At 41.3% G+C, this 14,084-nt stretch overlaps 1 protein-coding gene across 1 annotated transcript in view; it reads right to left on the reverse strand.

Moving 5' to 3' along the window:
• Window positions 1-982: 982 nt before the first annotated feature.
• The window catches only part of tmtopsb (teleost multiple tissue opsin b), a 38,211-nt gene continuing 25,109 nt past the window's right edge, over window positions 983-14,084 (reverse strand). Inside the window, exons 3-4 of the mRNA XM_030397713.1 lie at window positions 9,537-9,770; window positions 983-2,193 (exon numbers count right to left, since the gene is read on the reverse strand). Coding sequence (XP_030253573.1) covers window positions 1,882-2,193; window positions 9,537-9,770 — 546 coding nt within the window. The 3' untranslated portion in view covers window positions 983-1,881. The remainder of the gene's footprint in view (window positions 2,194-9,536; window positions 9,771-14,084) is intronic.

Consider the following 14,084-nt stretch of genomic DNA (forward strand, 5'->3'; position numbering starts at 1 on the left):
CAATCTATTCATCATCTTTATTCTTTTTACTCCTCTTAATTTTTTTTATCTGCTCTTAATTCCTCCAACGCTCCTTCATTGATGCTACCCCTTTGTTTATCTCCAGTTTTGCTTCACTTTCCCTCCCTCTTTCTTTTTCTGTGACCTTCCCTGTTTTGTGGCGTTTATTCCTTCTACGTCTAACGATGCATCTTGTCGCCAGTGTTTTTACATTTTCTGTTCTGCGTCCTTGTTTTAACCCACTTTAGTTGAGGCGTCCTTTTGTACAGCTTGACTGTTGACTGAGTTTTCTTGCTTTTGCTTGTTTGTCCACGCACTTTCCAAACTGTTTTTGAAAGTGCTATATAAATAAAGTTTATTATAAGTGTTATGATTATAGACTGGGGCTGCTAACCCACAGGAGAGCTGTGACAGAAAACATCTCCTCACCTGTGGGAAAGCAACGACACAAATGGTTTATATATCAATATTTTGGTAATAATATGTTTGGACTCTACTGAAGATACAGATGATCAGACCACAGTTGGATGATACAGCTGGAGTGGTTTTAAATAATTGCCAACAAACTTTGCTCAGATACTTTTAAATCCTACAGGACTTGAACACACAGAACTCCCAAACTCAAAGATTAAAAGTTTACTCTGGGAGGCTGCCCAGATGTGCAGCACGTAGTATTGACTTTTTTGCCTCTGCGTGTGTGTGCTAGTGTGTGTTGGCAGCCCTCGGCTCATTACTCATTCATAGCTGTCAGTTGTTATATTCTACTCTAACCCGCCGATCGCTGTTTGTTTGCTGTTTTCTAACCGAGACGAAGGCTGTAATTTAGAGCGTTAATCTGCTTCCGTCCCTGTAAATAATGCCGCCGTTAATAATTCATGGATTAATCAACACGTGAATATGGCTAAGAGGGAAGAGAATGAGAGGAAAGTGAACACGCACACACATACACGCAAGTAAATAGAAGAAGCTTGAGACACTCAAATCTGTTTGTGACATGAATTCATTTATGTTACATAAGCAAAGGAAAAATACAATTAGGAGACAACACAGAAACCCCAAGAAACTGCAGCTTCGGACACATCAAGACAACTCAGAACAGTGAAATATCCCTCATAACATGGTGAAATGTCCCTCATAACATGGTGAAATGTCCCTTTAATGGCTTTCATTACAGTCCCAGCTCTGACGACAGAGGGCCCATACGCAGCAAAGTGTAAATAAAGGCATAATAGAAACCCCCTCAGTTCCAAATTGCATAAAATTGTTCAACAAATCTTCAATACTCTGTATCAAATCCTCAAATATCAGCCATGGAAACGGGGTCAGGAAAATAAATTCGTACTCTTCTTCTTCAACTGAATTATCGTCAAAAAAAGAATAATCCTGCTAACAGTAGCGACGCACAAAATACCTCATTGCCCCGTTTACCAAAAAAAAACAAACAAACAAACACCAAACAGTTTATGAAATACCTGCCAAAGAACGCTGTGCCGATCCAAAAATGTTCCTGAATAATTTCTCGGATTGAGAAAGAACATTTTTTTCAGTTGCGCAACAAAGATACCTCGACCTGTTTAATCTGTAAAGACGTTTGTAATCTTAACACGAAGCCCTGTGTTCAGCCCTCATCTCCTGCTTTATAAACAGTCCCTCTTCTAAGCAGGATGAGTCGGGCGTTTCGTGTGTTTCCCTGTTTGCCGACTTCACAGAGCGATGATAACCTGTTGTGGGATTAAAAGGTCCCAGTTTGTATTTAAGACTCCCACTGAGCTCGCTTTGTGCTCGCTATTTTCTAATATTAAGAGGATTTGTTTCTTAATTGGAGACCTCCTGCTCCTTCTCCTTCTCCTCTCTGTAAACATTCAGCTCCTCTTCTTGTCTCTACTCCCTGTAGTGAGCCACCAGGATCAGTTTGGGTTTGGGGGTAACAGCTGGGGTGTTGGAGGCAGCAGGAGCAGCAGCAGACTCTTGTTTCGATGGAGATGGCGATGAAGTCCCTCGGCTGGCTTTCTGCGACGAGTCGTGGACGGAGTTGGGTGTTGGGAGAACCGTGGAGGGCGCTGGAGCCGACACGCGGTGTTCCTTCGGCTGACGGACGGTGCGGAGAGTCTTAGTCGGCCGCGAAAATGTCTTCATTGTGGATCCTCGCTCAGGGACGGAGCAGCTCAGGAACGCCCTGAAACACCTGTAGAACTACACACAAACATACACACACTCATTACTAAGACAGTAGTAATAATATTATTTTATCATCATATAATTTCGTCATCCTGAATGTCCGAACTTTACTTTTACTATCCTGCTTTATTCTGTAATGACAGCATCTATTTTCTGTTTGTCCTGGAAGAGGGATGCCTCCTATGTTCCTCTTTCCAGATGTTTCTTCCAATTTTTCCCCTGTTAATGTGTGTTTGTAGGGGGATTTCTTCATCTAGATTGCCGGTCAACTTTGGAGCTCTTGGAGGCAGATTTTGTTATTTGCAATATAAGGATGAATAAATAAAACTGACTTGACAAGAGGGACTAAAAGTCGGGGAAATCAAGGCTTTATTTATATAACACATTTTAAATACAGAGGAAAGATCTGCAGAATAAATCCATTAAAAAGATTTTAAAACATTATATAAAATACAGATTGAATAGTACAGAAATGTAAGCAGTCATAGCTGTGATAGTACTGGTATGGTGCCAAGGAGTGTAAGGGACGAGCAGAGCAAGACAAGTCAAAGTCATAAGTTGGTCGGGGTGGTTGAATAGATTACACTGAACATTCCCTGTGGAAACAGTGTGTCTGGTTTGTGATGAAGAGTCAAATGTTATTTGTTTTCAAGCCACGTTAAGTGCATAAGCTAACACACATAAATGACTTAACTAAAGTTGCATGATGCGAGTCAGTTACATTTACCTCAAAGTATGATATCTTCCTAAACCTTAGCAAGTAGTTTCGATGTTAACTTAACCGAGTAGTTTCAGGGCGTAAATCTAACTGAGTAGTTTTGGGGCGTGAATCTTAACAAGTAGTTTTGGGGCGTACACCTAAAGAAGTAGTTTTGGGGCGTAAACCTGATCGAGTAGTTTTGGGCGTAAACCTAACAGTAGTTTTGGGGCGTAAATCTAACCGAGTAGTTTTGGGGGCGTAAACCTAATCGAATAGTTTTGGGGCGTAAACCTAATCGAGTAGTTTTGGGGCGTAAACCTAAGTGAGTAGTTTTGGGGCGTAAACCTAAGTGAGTAGTTTTGGGGTGTAAACCTAACCGAGTAGTTTTGGGGTGTGGACCTAAACAAGCAGTTTTGGGGCGTAAACTTAATCGAGTAGTTTTGGGGCGTAAACCTAACCGAGTAGTTTTGGGGTGTAAACCTAACTGAATAGTTTTGGGGCGTAAACCTAACCGAGTAGTTTTGGGGTGTAAACCTAACCGAGTAGTTTTGGGGCGCAAACCTAATCGAGTACTTTTGGGGTGTAAACCTAACCGAGTAGTTTTGTGGCGTAAACCCGACCAACAGTTTTGTGGCGTAAAGCTAACCGAGTAGTTTTGGGGCGTAAATCTAACCAAGTAGTTTTGATGCCAAACCTAACTGAGTAGTTTCGGGGCATAAACCTAACTGATGTAGTACACTTAATGGTGTACTCCTTTAGTTCCAGCACTAGAAGGGTAAAGGTAGCAGCAATGACAGTGTTGGTAGTTGTAGACAGAAGTCGTGGTAGTAGTAAAATCATTAACAGTAAATGTGAGACAGATCATTTCTCTGTAGCTCAGTCGTTCTTCTTGTCTCCTCCATGTTGAGGGGTGCAGCAGGCAGCGTGCCCCCCTGGATAAACGTAGTGTACTTAGTATACTCTCTGGTTCCACACGTATACTTTAAGTCTACTACATTTCCCCAGGGCGCCGCATATCAAACATGCGTTGCATGAGACAGTTCATGGTGCTTTTTTAACGGAGATACTTAAGCAGTAGGCTGACAATTCAACATATACATATAAGCCAATTAATTTTCTGTTACCCCGAGGAAATGATGCAGCTTTCAAATTAAGCACGAGGTTTTTTAAATCTTCTGGTGTCTCAAATCCCAAAGTATTAATCTAACTGGAGAGCTGAGCTTTGGGGGAGAAAAAAAAGCGCTGTTGGTTTAAAAGTGAAACCTCCGGGGAAACCAAAACGAGAGAGAGAGAGAGATGTGTGAAGTGGGAAGTGCGAAGGAGAAAAGGATGAAAACAGCGGGAGAGCAGGACAGGAGGAGAAACTGACGTCATGGGGGGATTACAGCGAATATCAGGCACAGATTGAGATCTTAAGACTGAGGAGTCACTGAATCCTCACCTGCCAATCCAAGTCTGTGTCTTGAAGGTAATATGACACCTGATAGCACCTCTGACTACACTTCACTGCTTCCTCTCTTACTGTAGTCGAAGCTCTCTTGTCATACTGCCACTCACTGTCACATTTTATAACGTGAAGATTAACATATAGAAAGATAGATAGATCACGCCGAGCTCAATCACCAGTTAATCACTGAGCAGGACGCTGACAGGATGTTTCCTACTTCCTTCTGTCTTTCTTTCTTTTCTTCTCCGTTCATCGTTCCTTTTCTCTCTGTTTCTTTCTTTCATTCCTTCCTTTCCTTACACTTTTTCCTCCTTTCTTTCATACTTCCTACATTTTCCATTTCTTTCCTGCCTTATTCTTTCTTCTTTTCCTTCCTTCTCTCCCTCTTTTCTCATGTCCTCCCTTCTTTCTTTTTTCCTTTCTGTCTTTTCTCCTTTCCATGTCTTTCTTTCCTTCTTCCTGTTCTTCCTGTTTCTTTTGCCGTCCTACCCTGTTTGCTATTCAATCTTTATTTCTTTCTTCCTTTACATCTTTCTTTCTTTGCTGTCTTTCCTTTATATTTCCCTCTACCTTTCCTTCTTTTTCATTCTTCTTTTCCTCCTCACTTCCTTCCTTTTATCCGTTCTTTCTTTTCTCCTTCTCACATCTCTCGTTCCTTCTTCCTGTTGTTGTTTTATCCTTCCCATTTCCATCTTCATTTATTTCTTCCTTCACTTCTTTCTCTGCTTTTTAGTCTTTTCTTTCTTTCTTTCATTCATTATATTTCCTTCACCTTTCCTTATTTCCTTCCTTTCCTTTCATTCTTCTTTTCCTCCTTCCTTTCTCCTTTCTTTCTTTTCTCCTTCCCATGTCTCTCTTTCCTTCTTCCTGTGGTTGTTTCTTTTGCCTACCTTCCCTTTCCTTCTTTACTTCTTCATTCCTTCACATCTTTCCTTCCTTTTAGTTCTTTCTTTCTTTCCTTCCTTCATTCCTTTCCTCCTTCCTTCCTTTCATTATCTTTCTTTCCTTCTTCCTGTAGTTGTTTCGTTTGCCATCCTTCCCTCCTTCCCATTTCCTTCTTCTTTTCCTCCCTACTTTTACATCTTTCCTTCCTTTTCCTTCATTCTTCTTTTCTCCGTTTCTTTCTTTTTTCCATAACATAACAAAAGAAGCAGTGTGGAACAGATGAAAGAAGTGAGCGTTTCATAATAACTGTGTAGATAATAACTATATAATTAATTTGAAATGAAAGCCGGCAGACAGACGTCAGCGGCGGTTGCATCTCCTTCCTCCACAGACGTCTGTTCGGATGTTTCTCAGCTCAGCTCCGCGGCTTGAATCTGCGCAGCGCTTTAAGTCTTCAACTCGCCTCAACACACTGCTGCCGTAGTTATGGGCTGGGAGGAACTGAAGACTGAAAGCGCCACACAGTGAGACCTCCTGCACAACCTCAAAGTTCAGTTAATCAGCACACACACACACACGAACAAAGTGAAAAACTGCCTCACAAGTCATCAGAGTCAAATGTCTCCGGAGCTCAGCAGAGACAGTCCAACAGGTGGAGGCAGATAAAAAAGAGACAGACGCAGATAAAAAGAGTGTGAACGTGTGGCGGAGGAAGGAAAAGGTCAGCGCCAGACTGATACCGACATCACATGCTAATCAAAAATCAAAGCTAACGTTGCCTTTCTACCTTCACCTCTCTCTTTCATCTTTCACCTCTCCGCCCGTCTTTCATCTTCACGTCATTCTCACTTTTATCGTCTTCATCCCTTCTTTCATAATTATCATCCCTCTTTTCATTCCCTGCTGATGTCCTTCTGACTCTCCTCGTTGCGTCTTCCTTCTTTTTTCTTTACTTTCCTTCCTTTCCTACTTTCTTCCATCCTTTTCTTTTAGTCCTTCCTTGTCTCCTCCATCCCTCTCTTTTGTTTTTCCTTCCCATACTTCTTTTTTTACTTCCTTCTCTCTCATCCCCTCCTTTCTTTCTCTGTTTTTGTTTCTTTCGTTTTCCTTCTCTTTTCTTTCTTTCCTTCATTTATTTTTCATCTTTCCCTTTCCCTCCAAACCTCCTTCATTTTAACTTTATAAGATTGTTCTTTCTTTTCTTGCAACTTTATTTTTCCCTCACCCTTTTCTCTCATATTTCCCATACTTTTCATCCTCCCTTCCTTTCTTCTTTCATTCCTCCCATAGTTCCCTTTTTCTTTCTTTGTATGTTTCTTCTATTCTTTCTTTCTTTCTTACTTACTTGTGTCCTTTGTTGCTTGTTCCCATTTAATATATTTCCTGTAATTAAAATCCTCCATCATGCTCAACACAGAAACAAAGGATCCTCTTGTAGGTTTTCTACGATGACTGGAAATGTTGTTGAATCTGCATATCGCTCCTTTCTCAGATGAACTGAGAAAGGAGCGATATGCAGATTCACACTGAAAATCACCTCCTGTGTTGTGCTGAAAATTCCCACCTTGTGATTTCACGTACACGAGCTTCAACCTTGAACCTTGAACCAGATAAATTCAGTTGTTCATCTTTTGTTCTTGTCAATCAGCCGGGCAACAGTCAGATCAGTTCAACTCACAAACTGCGCAGGAAGAAAATCAGTGTTTTCCTTTTTTTCGAGGGATAAAGGAAATATGGCCAAACTGTCCGACTCAGTCTGGAGTCACGCATGAACTGTCCTCTCTGTGATGCCTGTATTCATTTGCAGTTATTAGACTAATCTACTAATGACTGCGGTAATGATTTATTGACGCTGAAAAGCTGCTCAAAGCACCTTGAAGTTTGCGGTCTTGTCAATTAGGACATCAACCAGATTACTTCCTCCTTCTTCACCGTTTTTTTCCCTCCCTGAGTCCTTGAATGTCAGCGATGTGTATCACAACCTCGCAGGAAGCTGGTAGGTGTTTTGTGTCGATGCTGTTAAGGCGTTGACACGACGATAATAATGTCACACCTCTGTCTTTTATCCGTGTGTGTGTGTGTGTGATCTGTCTGAAGGTGTAAATGAGGGCCCAGCTTCCACCCACATTAACCTCCCCTGGGTGTGAATCACAGAACTGGCCCGGGTGTCTGACTCACTGCCAAAATGAAGGAGGACAGATCATCAGGGATAGCTGACTCTAATCAACACCGGCTCAGTTTAGGATTTCAATTTACACAAGAGGCAGCAGTTCCCATCATATACTCGAGTAAAAGTACTAACATCAGACTGTGAAAATGCTCCAATACCAGGAAAAGTCCTACAAAACCTTGCAAATGTAAAAGTATGATGAACCAAGTACGAATCGTGGAGTAAAAGTTTCCCTATCCGATAAATTTAATATTCCTAGGTCCCACCTCTTTAGATATCTACAATTGCATCTACATTCCAACCGCTTCCCCTTGTATCCCCGTGTATCTTTGTTAGACTCCATCTTCAAGCTGGGGAAAAACTTAAAGCAGAGTATAGGTAAGATATAAGGCCTTCTCAATCTGTTTAACTTGTCAACTTTAGATTATCTCAAACACAAATGGGAAGAGGATTTAAATGAGCAGATCCCAGATGCAGTATAGCAGAAAGTTATTAGGAGGATTCGCACTGTACAATTCAAGATAGTGCACTGACTCCACTGGTCAAAGGTTAGGCTGTCCAACATGAGACCAGAGTTAAACCCTACCTGCCATAGATGCAAGCAAGCTCCTGCAACTCTATTACACACAGTCCAAAACTACACCACTTCTGGCAGTCAATTTTTAATACTGCTACTAAATATTAATGGCGCCGATAGATCCATCCCCTCTTACTGCTCTATTTGGTGTCACCCTGCAGGCTATGAATTTAAGTAAGTCCAATATGACGTCTGATTCTGTTCAGATGGAAAGACCCTCTTCCTCCTTCATATTCCCACCGGATTAGAGAGACTATGCAACAACTGAAGCTGGAAAAAATAAGATACTCTCTCCAATGTTCTGTTTTGAAATTCAATGCGACCCGGCAGCCTTTCTTGGCTTTTGTGGATCAAATGGAAGCAGAGAATGTAACTCTGTAATACATGTGAACCCCTGACCGGTATTGTCATATATGTTCTTTCCGTCTCTGCTATACTTGTTTACGTGACTCGCCTATCAACAAGTACATAACATGACTGTCTTTGATGTAGCGGTACAGGTCTGGTGGGTGGTGACTAGGGATTAGCTACTGTCTGTATTATGTTTGTATTTTGTATATTGAGAAAATCCTAAATAAAAAGACCTTGTTCAAAAAATGTCCCTATCCGTATTTTTCTAATTCGACCAATGTTCAAGTATTTCATCGCATATGTGTTGCATTATATCTCACCTGTGCACCACTAGCAGGCCTAACAATGGCAAAAATTATGATTTTAATGGTATTTTATGGTTTGTAATTTCCTCAAAAAAGACAAAAAATGGTCGATGAGTCATTCTGTCTAAGAACATGTGCTTGTTATCCTCCTCCGCTTCCGTGAATGTATAAAAAGAAGGACGAGGTCAGCGCAGTGGAGCATTTCTGTGGACTGAACACGATAAAAAAAAAAACTACTTTATTTGCTTCCATTTCGTATAAAAGGCTCCTGAAATTTCATGGTGACTGGTTGCTAAGAAACTTCCATCTAGATTCTGTCTAACCCACCTCTAAACTGAAGTGTCTCCGAATTATTGGATGTAATTAAAAAACACGCTGCTTTGTAATTACTGGATCTCTAAAAACGAAGTGTTACCCTTTACTGGCTCACTTTGGTGAAGCTCGATTTTGCTTTATGGAGAAAATATTTCCCGATTTCCCACGCCAGCTGCTCTGCCTCAACTCTGGACAGAATTCCTTTAATCGCTGCTTGCGACATTAAACGATAATGTTCAGGTGACTCTGCTCTTAATATTTTTAATGATTGTTCTATACTACTGTGTGAACATCCTCTAGTAAAAGAGAAATGTGCAAAGTTTGAGTGTGATGATAAACTGAAGCGAGCAGGATGTGAGCAGCAGCTGAAACCGGATCAACAGGATGAAATATATTATCTTCTTCTCACGCCTTTCACTTAGTGTTCAGTCATCATGTTTTCCGAGTGCTGTCAGTATTATTCCTCCCACTCACATTTATCACACCAGTAGTCCCGATGATTTGCAACTTGCAGCACAGCTGATTTAAATCATGAAACAACAAAGACTGTTTTTTTTATCTTCCACCTGTCAACACTGAATGTGAGGAATTATGCAACGCCGCCTCACCTGCTTGTTCATGAATATGTAGATGAAAGGGTTGATGACGGTGGAGAACTTGGCCAGCAGCGACGGCATGATGCTCGCCTCCGGGCTCAGGAAGTCTCGGGGCCCGAAGGTGGAGAGCAGAGCCGCCACTCCGTAAGGCAGCCAGCAGACCAGGTAGCACACCACCATGGTGACGACCATCACCAGCACCCGCTGCTCTCTGCGGCGGCTCACCACCGAACTCACGCTGCTCACCTGGGAGAGGAAAACAACAGGAAGTGGAGATTTTTAGAATTTTACACATATGCTTGGTGAGAGGAGCACAACGTCGTTTATGGGGCCAGTATGTTTTTATTACGGGCTATTTATCACCATCTGTGAAATTATAGCAGATAAAAAGATTGGAATAATTTGCGTTCATTGACTGAAACATCTAACAGCTGGTTTGTGATCAGCAGATATATACAGAGAGGAAGAAGAGGAAGGAGCAGAAGAAGAAGTAGAAGAAAAGAGTGGAAGAAGGAGAAGAAAAGAGTGGAAGAAGAAGGTGGAGAGGAGGATGAAGGAGAGAAAGGAGAAGTAGAAGAAGAAAAGGGAGGAAAAGAAGGAGATGATGAAGAAGAAGAAGATAATGAAGAAAGAAGAAGAAGAGGAAGATGAAGGAGAGAAAGAAGTAGACGAAGAAGAAGAAGAAAGATTGGAAGAAAAAGAAGAAGAAAAGAGCGTCAGTGGAAGAAGAAAAAAGAGAAGAAGACGAATGGAGAAGAAGAAGATAAAGAGAAGAAGATGTAAAGAAGAAGAAGAAAAGAGAAGAAGAAGAAGACCCGAAGAAGATGAAGATGAAGGAGAAGAAAAAGAAGTGGAAGAAGACGAAAAGGCGAAGAAGAAGATAAAGAGAAGAAGAAGAAAGAAGACGGAGAAGAAGAGGAAGATGAAGGAGAAGAAAAGAGTGTCAGAGGAAGAAGACAAAAGAGAAGAAGATGGAAAGAAGAAGGAGAAGAGTACAAGTACCTCAATCTGCTCTTGAGTCATTCAGGAAGTTTCCTTCCACTCCTTTAAAAATAATCAACTCTCATCTCATAGTATTATGAATATTATAAAATATTCCAGAAATAATTGCTTAATTTTTTTCAAACTCTCCCAGCTTCACTCTCAGAATCTCAGCTTTCTTTAATCTTTGTGACAGGATCTTCTGCCGTCTCTTCGTTGTCCATCACATTAACATCTCTCTGCCCGCCTGCCGGAGCTAAAAGCCGTCGCTGAACTGCTTGAAGATGCAGCTCCTCCAGCGTCTGTCAGATCCCGCTCCAGATAATCCCACTGTGAGGGCGCCAACAAGACGACTCCCAACGTCTTCTCCAGAGAACACCGTCTCTTCTCCGTCTCTTTCATCTGCACATTCATCTGGGAGGTTCGCCCAAACTAAGTGGTGGTCAATAAATCTATGATACCAGAATCTCACTCATAGGAGACAACGGGAACAAAACTGATATTTTGCTTTCATTCAGTGGACAGCACTCGTTTTTATTTCAACACAGCTGTCATCATATGTTTTCTTTACTAAAGTAGATTTGTATTGTTTGTTCTTAAGGTACTGCAGAGGTGGTAAACAATATAAAAACATTTTTTTATCATGAAATTGTACTTGTATAGCCCAAGAAAATATCACAAATACACAGAAAGTAGTTTTGAATGCAATTTACGGAAGGTGCGTCCAATAATAGTCACATGTGAACAGCATCAACCAACAAGGCGACTTGAGAGGGCGACCACGACCACAACAGGAGAACCAGCAGCTTCTTCACACGCTGGTCCCAGACCAGTGTTCTGCAGCACAGAGAGAACTCAGGGTTCTGTCACCTGCAGCAGGTTTACACCTGAATGTAGAAGTGTTAGTAAACAACACTTTGATGTTTGTGTCTGAAGCCGTGTGAACTCCGATTTTTGACAGTTGTGTATGGGGTCGTGGAAAGGTGACGGAACACCTGCACGAGAAACATTCAGTTCTGTCTGAGACCCGAAGACAATCTTTGTACCCAAGTGGTGTACAGCTTCTGTGGAAATATGAAAAAAGGCAATATTTCCTTTTTTTCTAATGTTGGGGTCACTTTAGGTAAAGTCATAACATTTCATGTTGAAAAAAAATCAACATTTAAGGCATTTTCTCTGCTGTTAAACACAGTCTCATGTCATTTCTTGACCCGAAGGAAAAAAAATCAGCTCCTCCAAGACGTTTGACTGATTTGTGGCTCTGAGAAACAAAGGGGGTTGTAGTGCGTCTACAGCTGGAAAAAATCCAAAGTTCAGTCTTCTCCACATCACCGTGAAGACACCCTTTCAATAAAGTCAACGACGGACAACTTCCTGCTGTTTGGGTGAAGAGGGACACGACTCTCACTTTTCACTTCGCTGGTTCTTCAATCATACCGGCTCGAGGAGAGACACTTAAACCTTAGAAAGGTCAAAATTTCCTTAATCTTTCCTGAAATGAGATCTTGTTTTGGAAGCTATAAATAGTAGCTATTCATTAATTTTCTTTAAAGTAGTTTTCACTGTGAGCGGCGGGGTACGCCACTCTCGCTCTGCACTGCAGCGTTTGATCGAGACATACTGTTTAAAATCTCATTTATCTGAGCCTCATTGTTTGTAGTCTTTACTGCAAATCCGACTTTAAAGAGTTAGTGTCCGGGACACCTTAAAGTTTTACCTTTAATTGAATTCTAAACAAAGCAAAAACTTTTGAAACTTGTGCTTAAATCCTTTAGTTTGGTGGTTTGGCTTTTACTACAGCAGTAAAGGAAATGCAGAGTCATTTATTTGCATTTTTTGTCAGCAGATTAGTTTGAAATGTGGCATATCAAACATTTATTGCCTCAATATGTGAGTAAGATGAGTTGTGAAATATGTTCATGGCTTCACTTTGACGTGAAATGAAAAATTCTACTCCTTTTTCTTTTTACAGAACTATAATTTCACCTGATGTCCAGATCCCAAGGACACCAGAGAACAACGGAATAATTCAAAATAAATGCCTGTGAGTTTGAGATGTACTTTGGGCCGAGGAGGTAAAGTGATTCAGCAGATTTTACACTGCAGCCTGCGGTCTCTCACACTGCAGTAAAACTACTTCGCAAAAAAAAAGAAAGAAGAAGAAGAAGCCACACACTCCCAGAAAAGGGACAAGATGCCAACGTCTGCTCCTGCCAGAAACAGATGTTTGTTATCACCCGCACATACAATCAACAGCACATATTGTAGATAGATCCTCCACAATAACACCAGAAGTGAATCAGTCACATTTTTCATTTCCAGGAGCTGCAAACGCTTGAACCCAAACAACCGAATCCTATTCTGCCAACATAAATACATTAAATATTCATTAATATGACAATTGAATTCAAACTTTTCAGTTAAAACACATGAGCGAGGCAGAAGGGGAGGCAGACTGAGAGATGTGGACCATAAAGTTTTGTTAAAGTTAATAATGTAAATCTAAAAAGACTCACCGGCAAACTTCCATTATTTAGCATCTCACTGATGCCTCAGTTTAGCTTATTCTTCACTCAAAGAGAAAGCATCAGTAAAGCTTGTTGGGATTTTGTTTTGATTGTGACGTGTTGTGGCCAGTTTGTACATGTAGTCACAAGGTGTAGAGGTGATAAAATCCCCTGTTTTGATCCACTAAAAACACTAAAACACACAAACAACACGCAATCAAACAATCAAACCTTCGTCATAATCTATCAGTATTCAAACGATGGATTCAAGGTTCGGCTGCACCGAAATCAATTAGGTTTAGTCTCAAAACCTGCGTGTTGCGTCACGTTACATGACGTGTTTATGACCTGACTGTCAGATCAAGAGGTGGAGGTTAAAACCATGAACAAGCCAGTGACCACTGTTCAAGGCTGCGTTCCAGCATTTGTAAGTGTGAAACCACTGGATGTGTTTTGATGACAGACCACGACATTAAAGGGATAGTTCGTGTTTTTTGAAGTGGGGTCATATAAAGTACATATCTATAGTCGATCTGTTCCCTACCGTAATCACCGATGTACGTTGTATAGAGAAAATTCACACCGCTTTACATCGCCGTCAGACCGCCCTTTCTTTTGGCACTACATTTTCTCAACCGCAGAACCTCCGTATCCCTACGCATTAGCGCAACTGGGCAACAGGTGATCTGCGAGCGGCGAAATACAGCGCGAGGCTCAGCTGCTGGACGAGAGGTTTACTTTCGTTGAAAACGAAACTTAACAGACTGTGGAACCTCCGTATCCCTACGCATAGCGCTAATGCGTAGGGATACGGAGGTTCTACGGTTGAGAAAATGTAGTGCCAAAAGAAAGGGCGGTCTGACGGCGATGTAAAGCGGTGTGAATTTTCTCTATAGAACGTACAATTGATCTGTTAGAGATTTTTTTAGGTGAGTCTTGTTTTAGGTGGTTAAATTTAGCTTTTTCTCTGGACTCCGTTCACTGCAGTACAAAGCTAAGCCTCTCTCTGCTACTCCAAACTGAGGCTGTGCTGATCGGTGATTACGTTAGGAAACAGATCGCCTATAAATAT

This window comes from Sparus aurata, chromosome 19 (genome assembly GCF_900880675.1).
Source record: "Sparus aurata chromosome 19, fSpaAur1.1, whole genome shotgun sequence".
In the NCBI taxonomy this organism is placed as follows: Eukaryota; Metazoa; Chordata; class Actinopteri; order Spariformes; family Sparidae; genus Sparus; species Sparus aurata.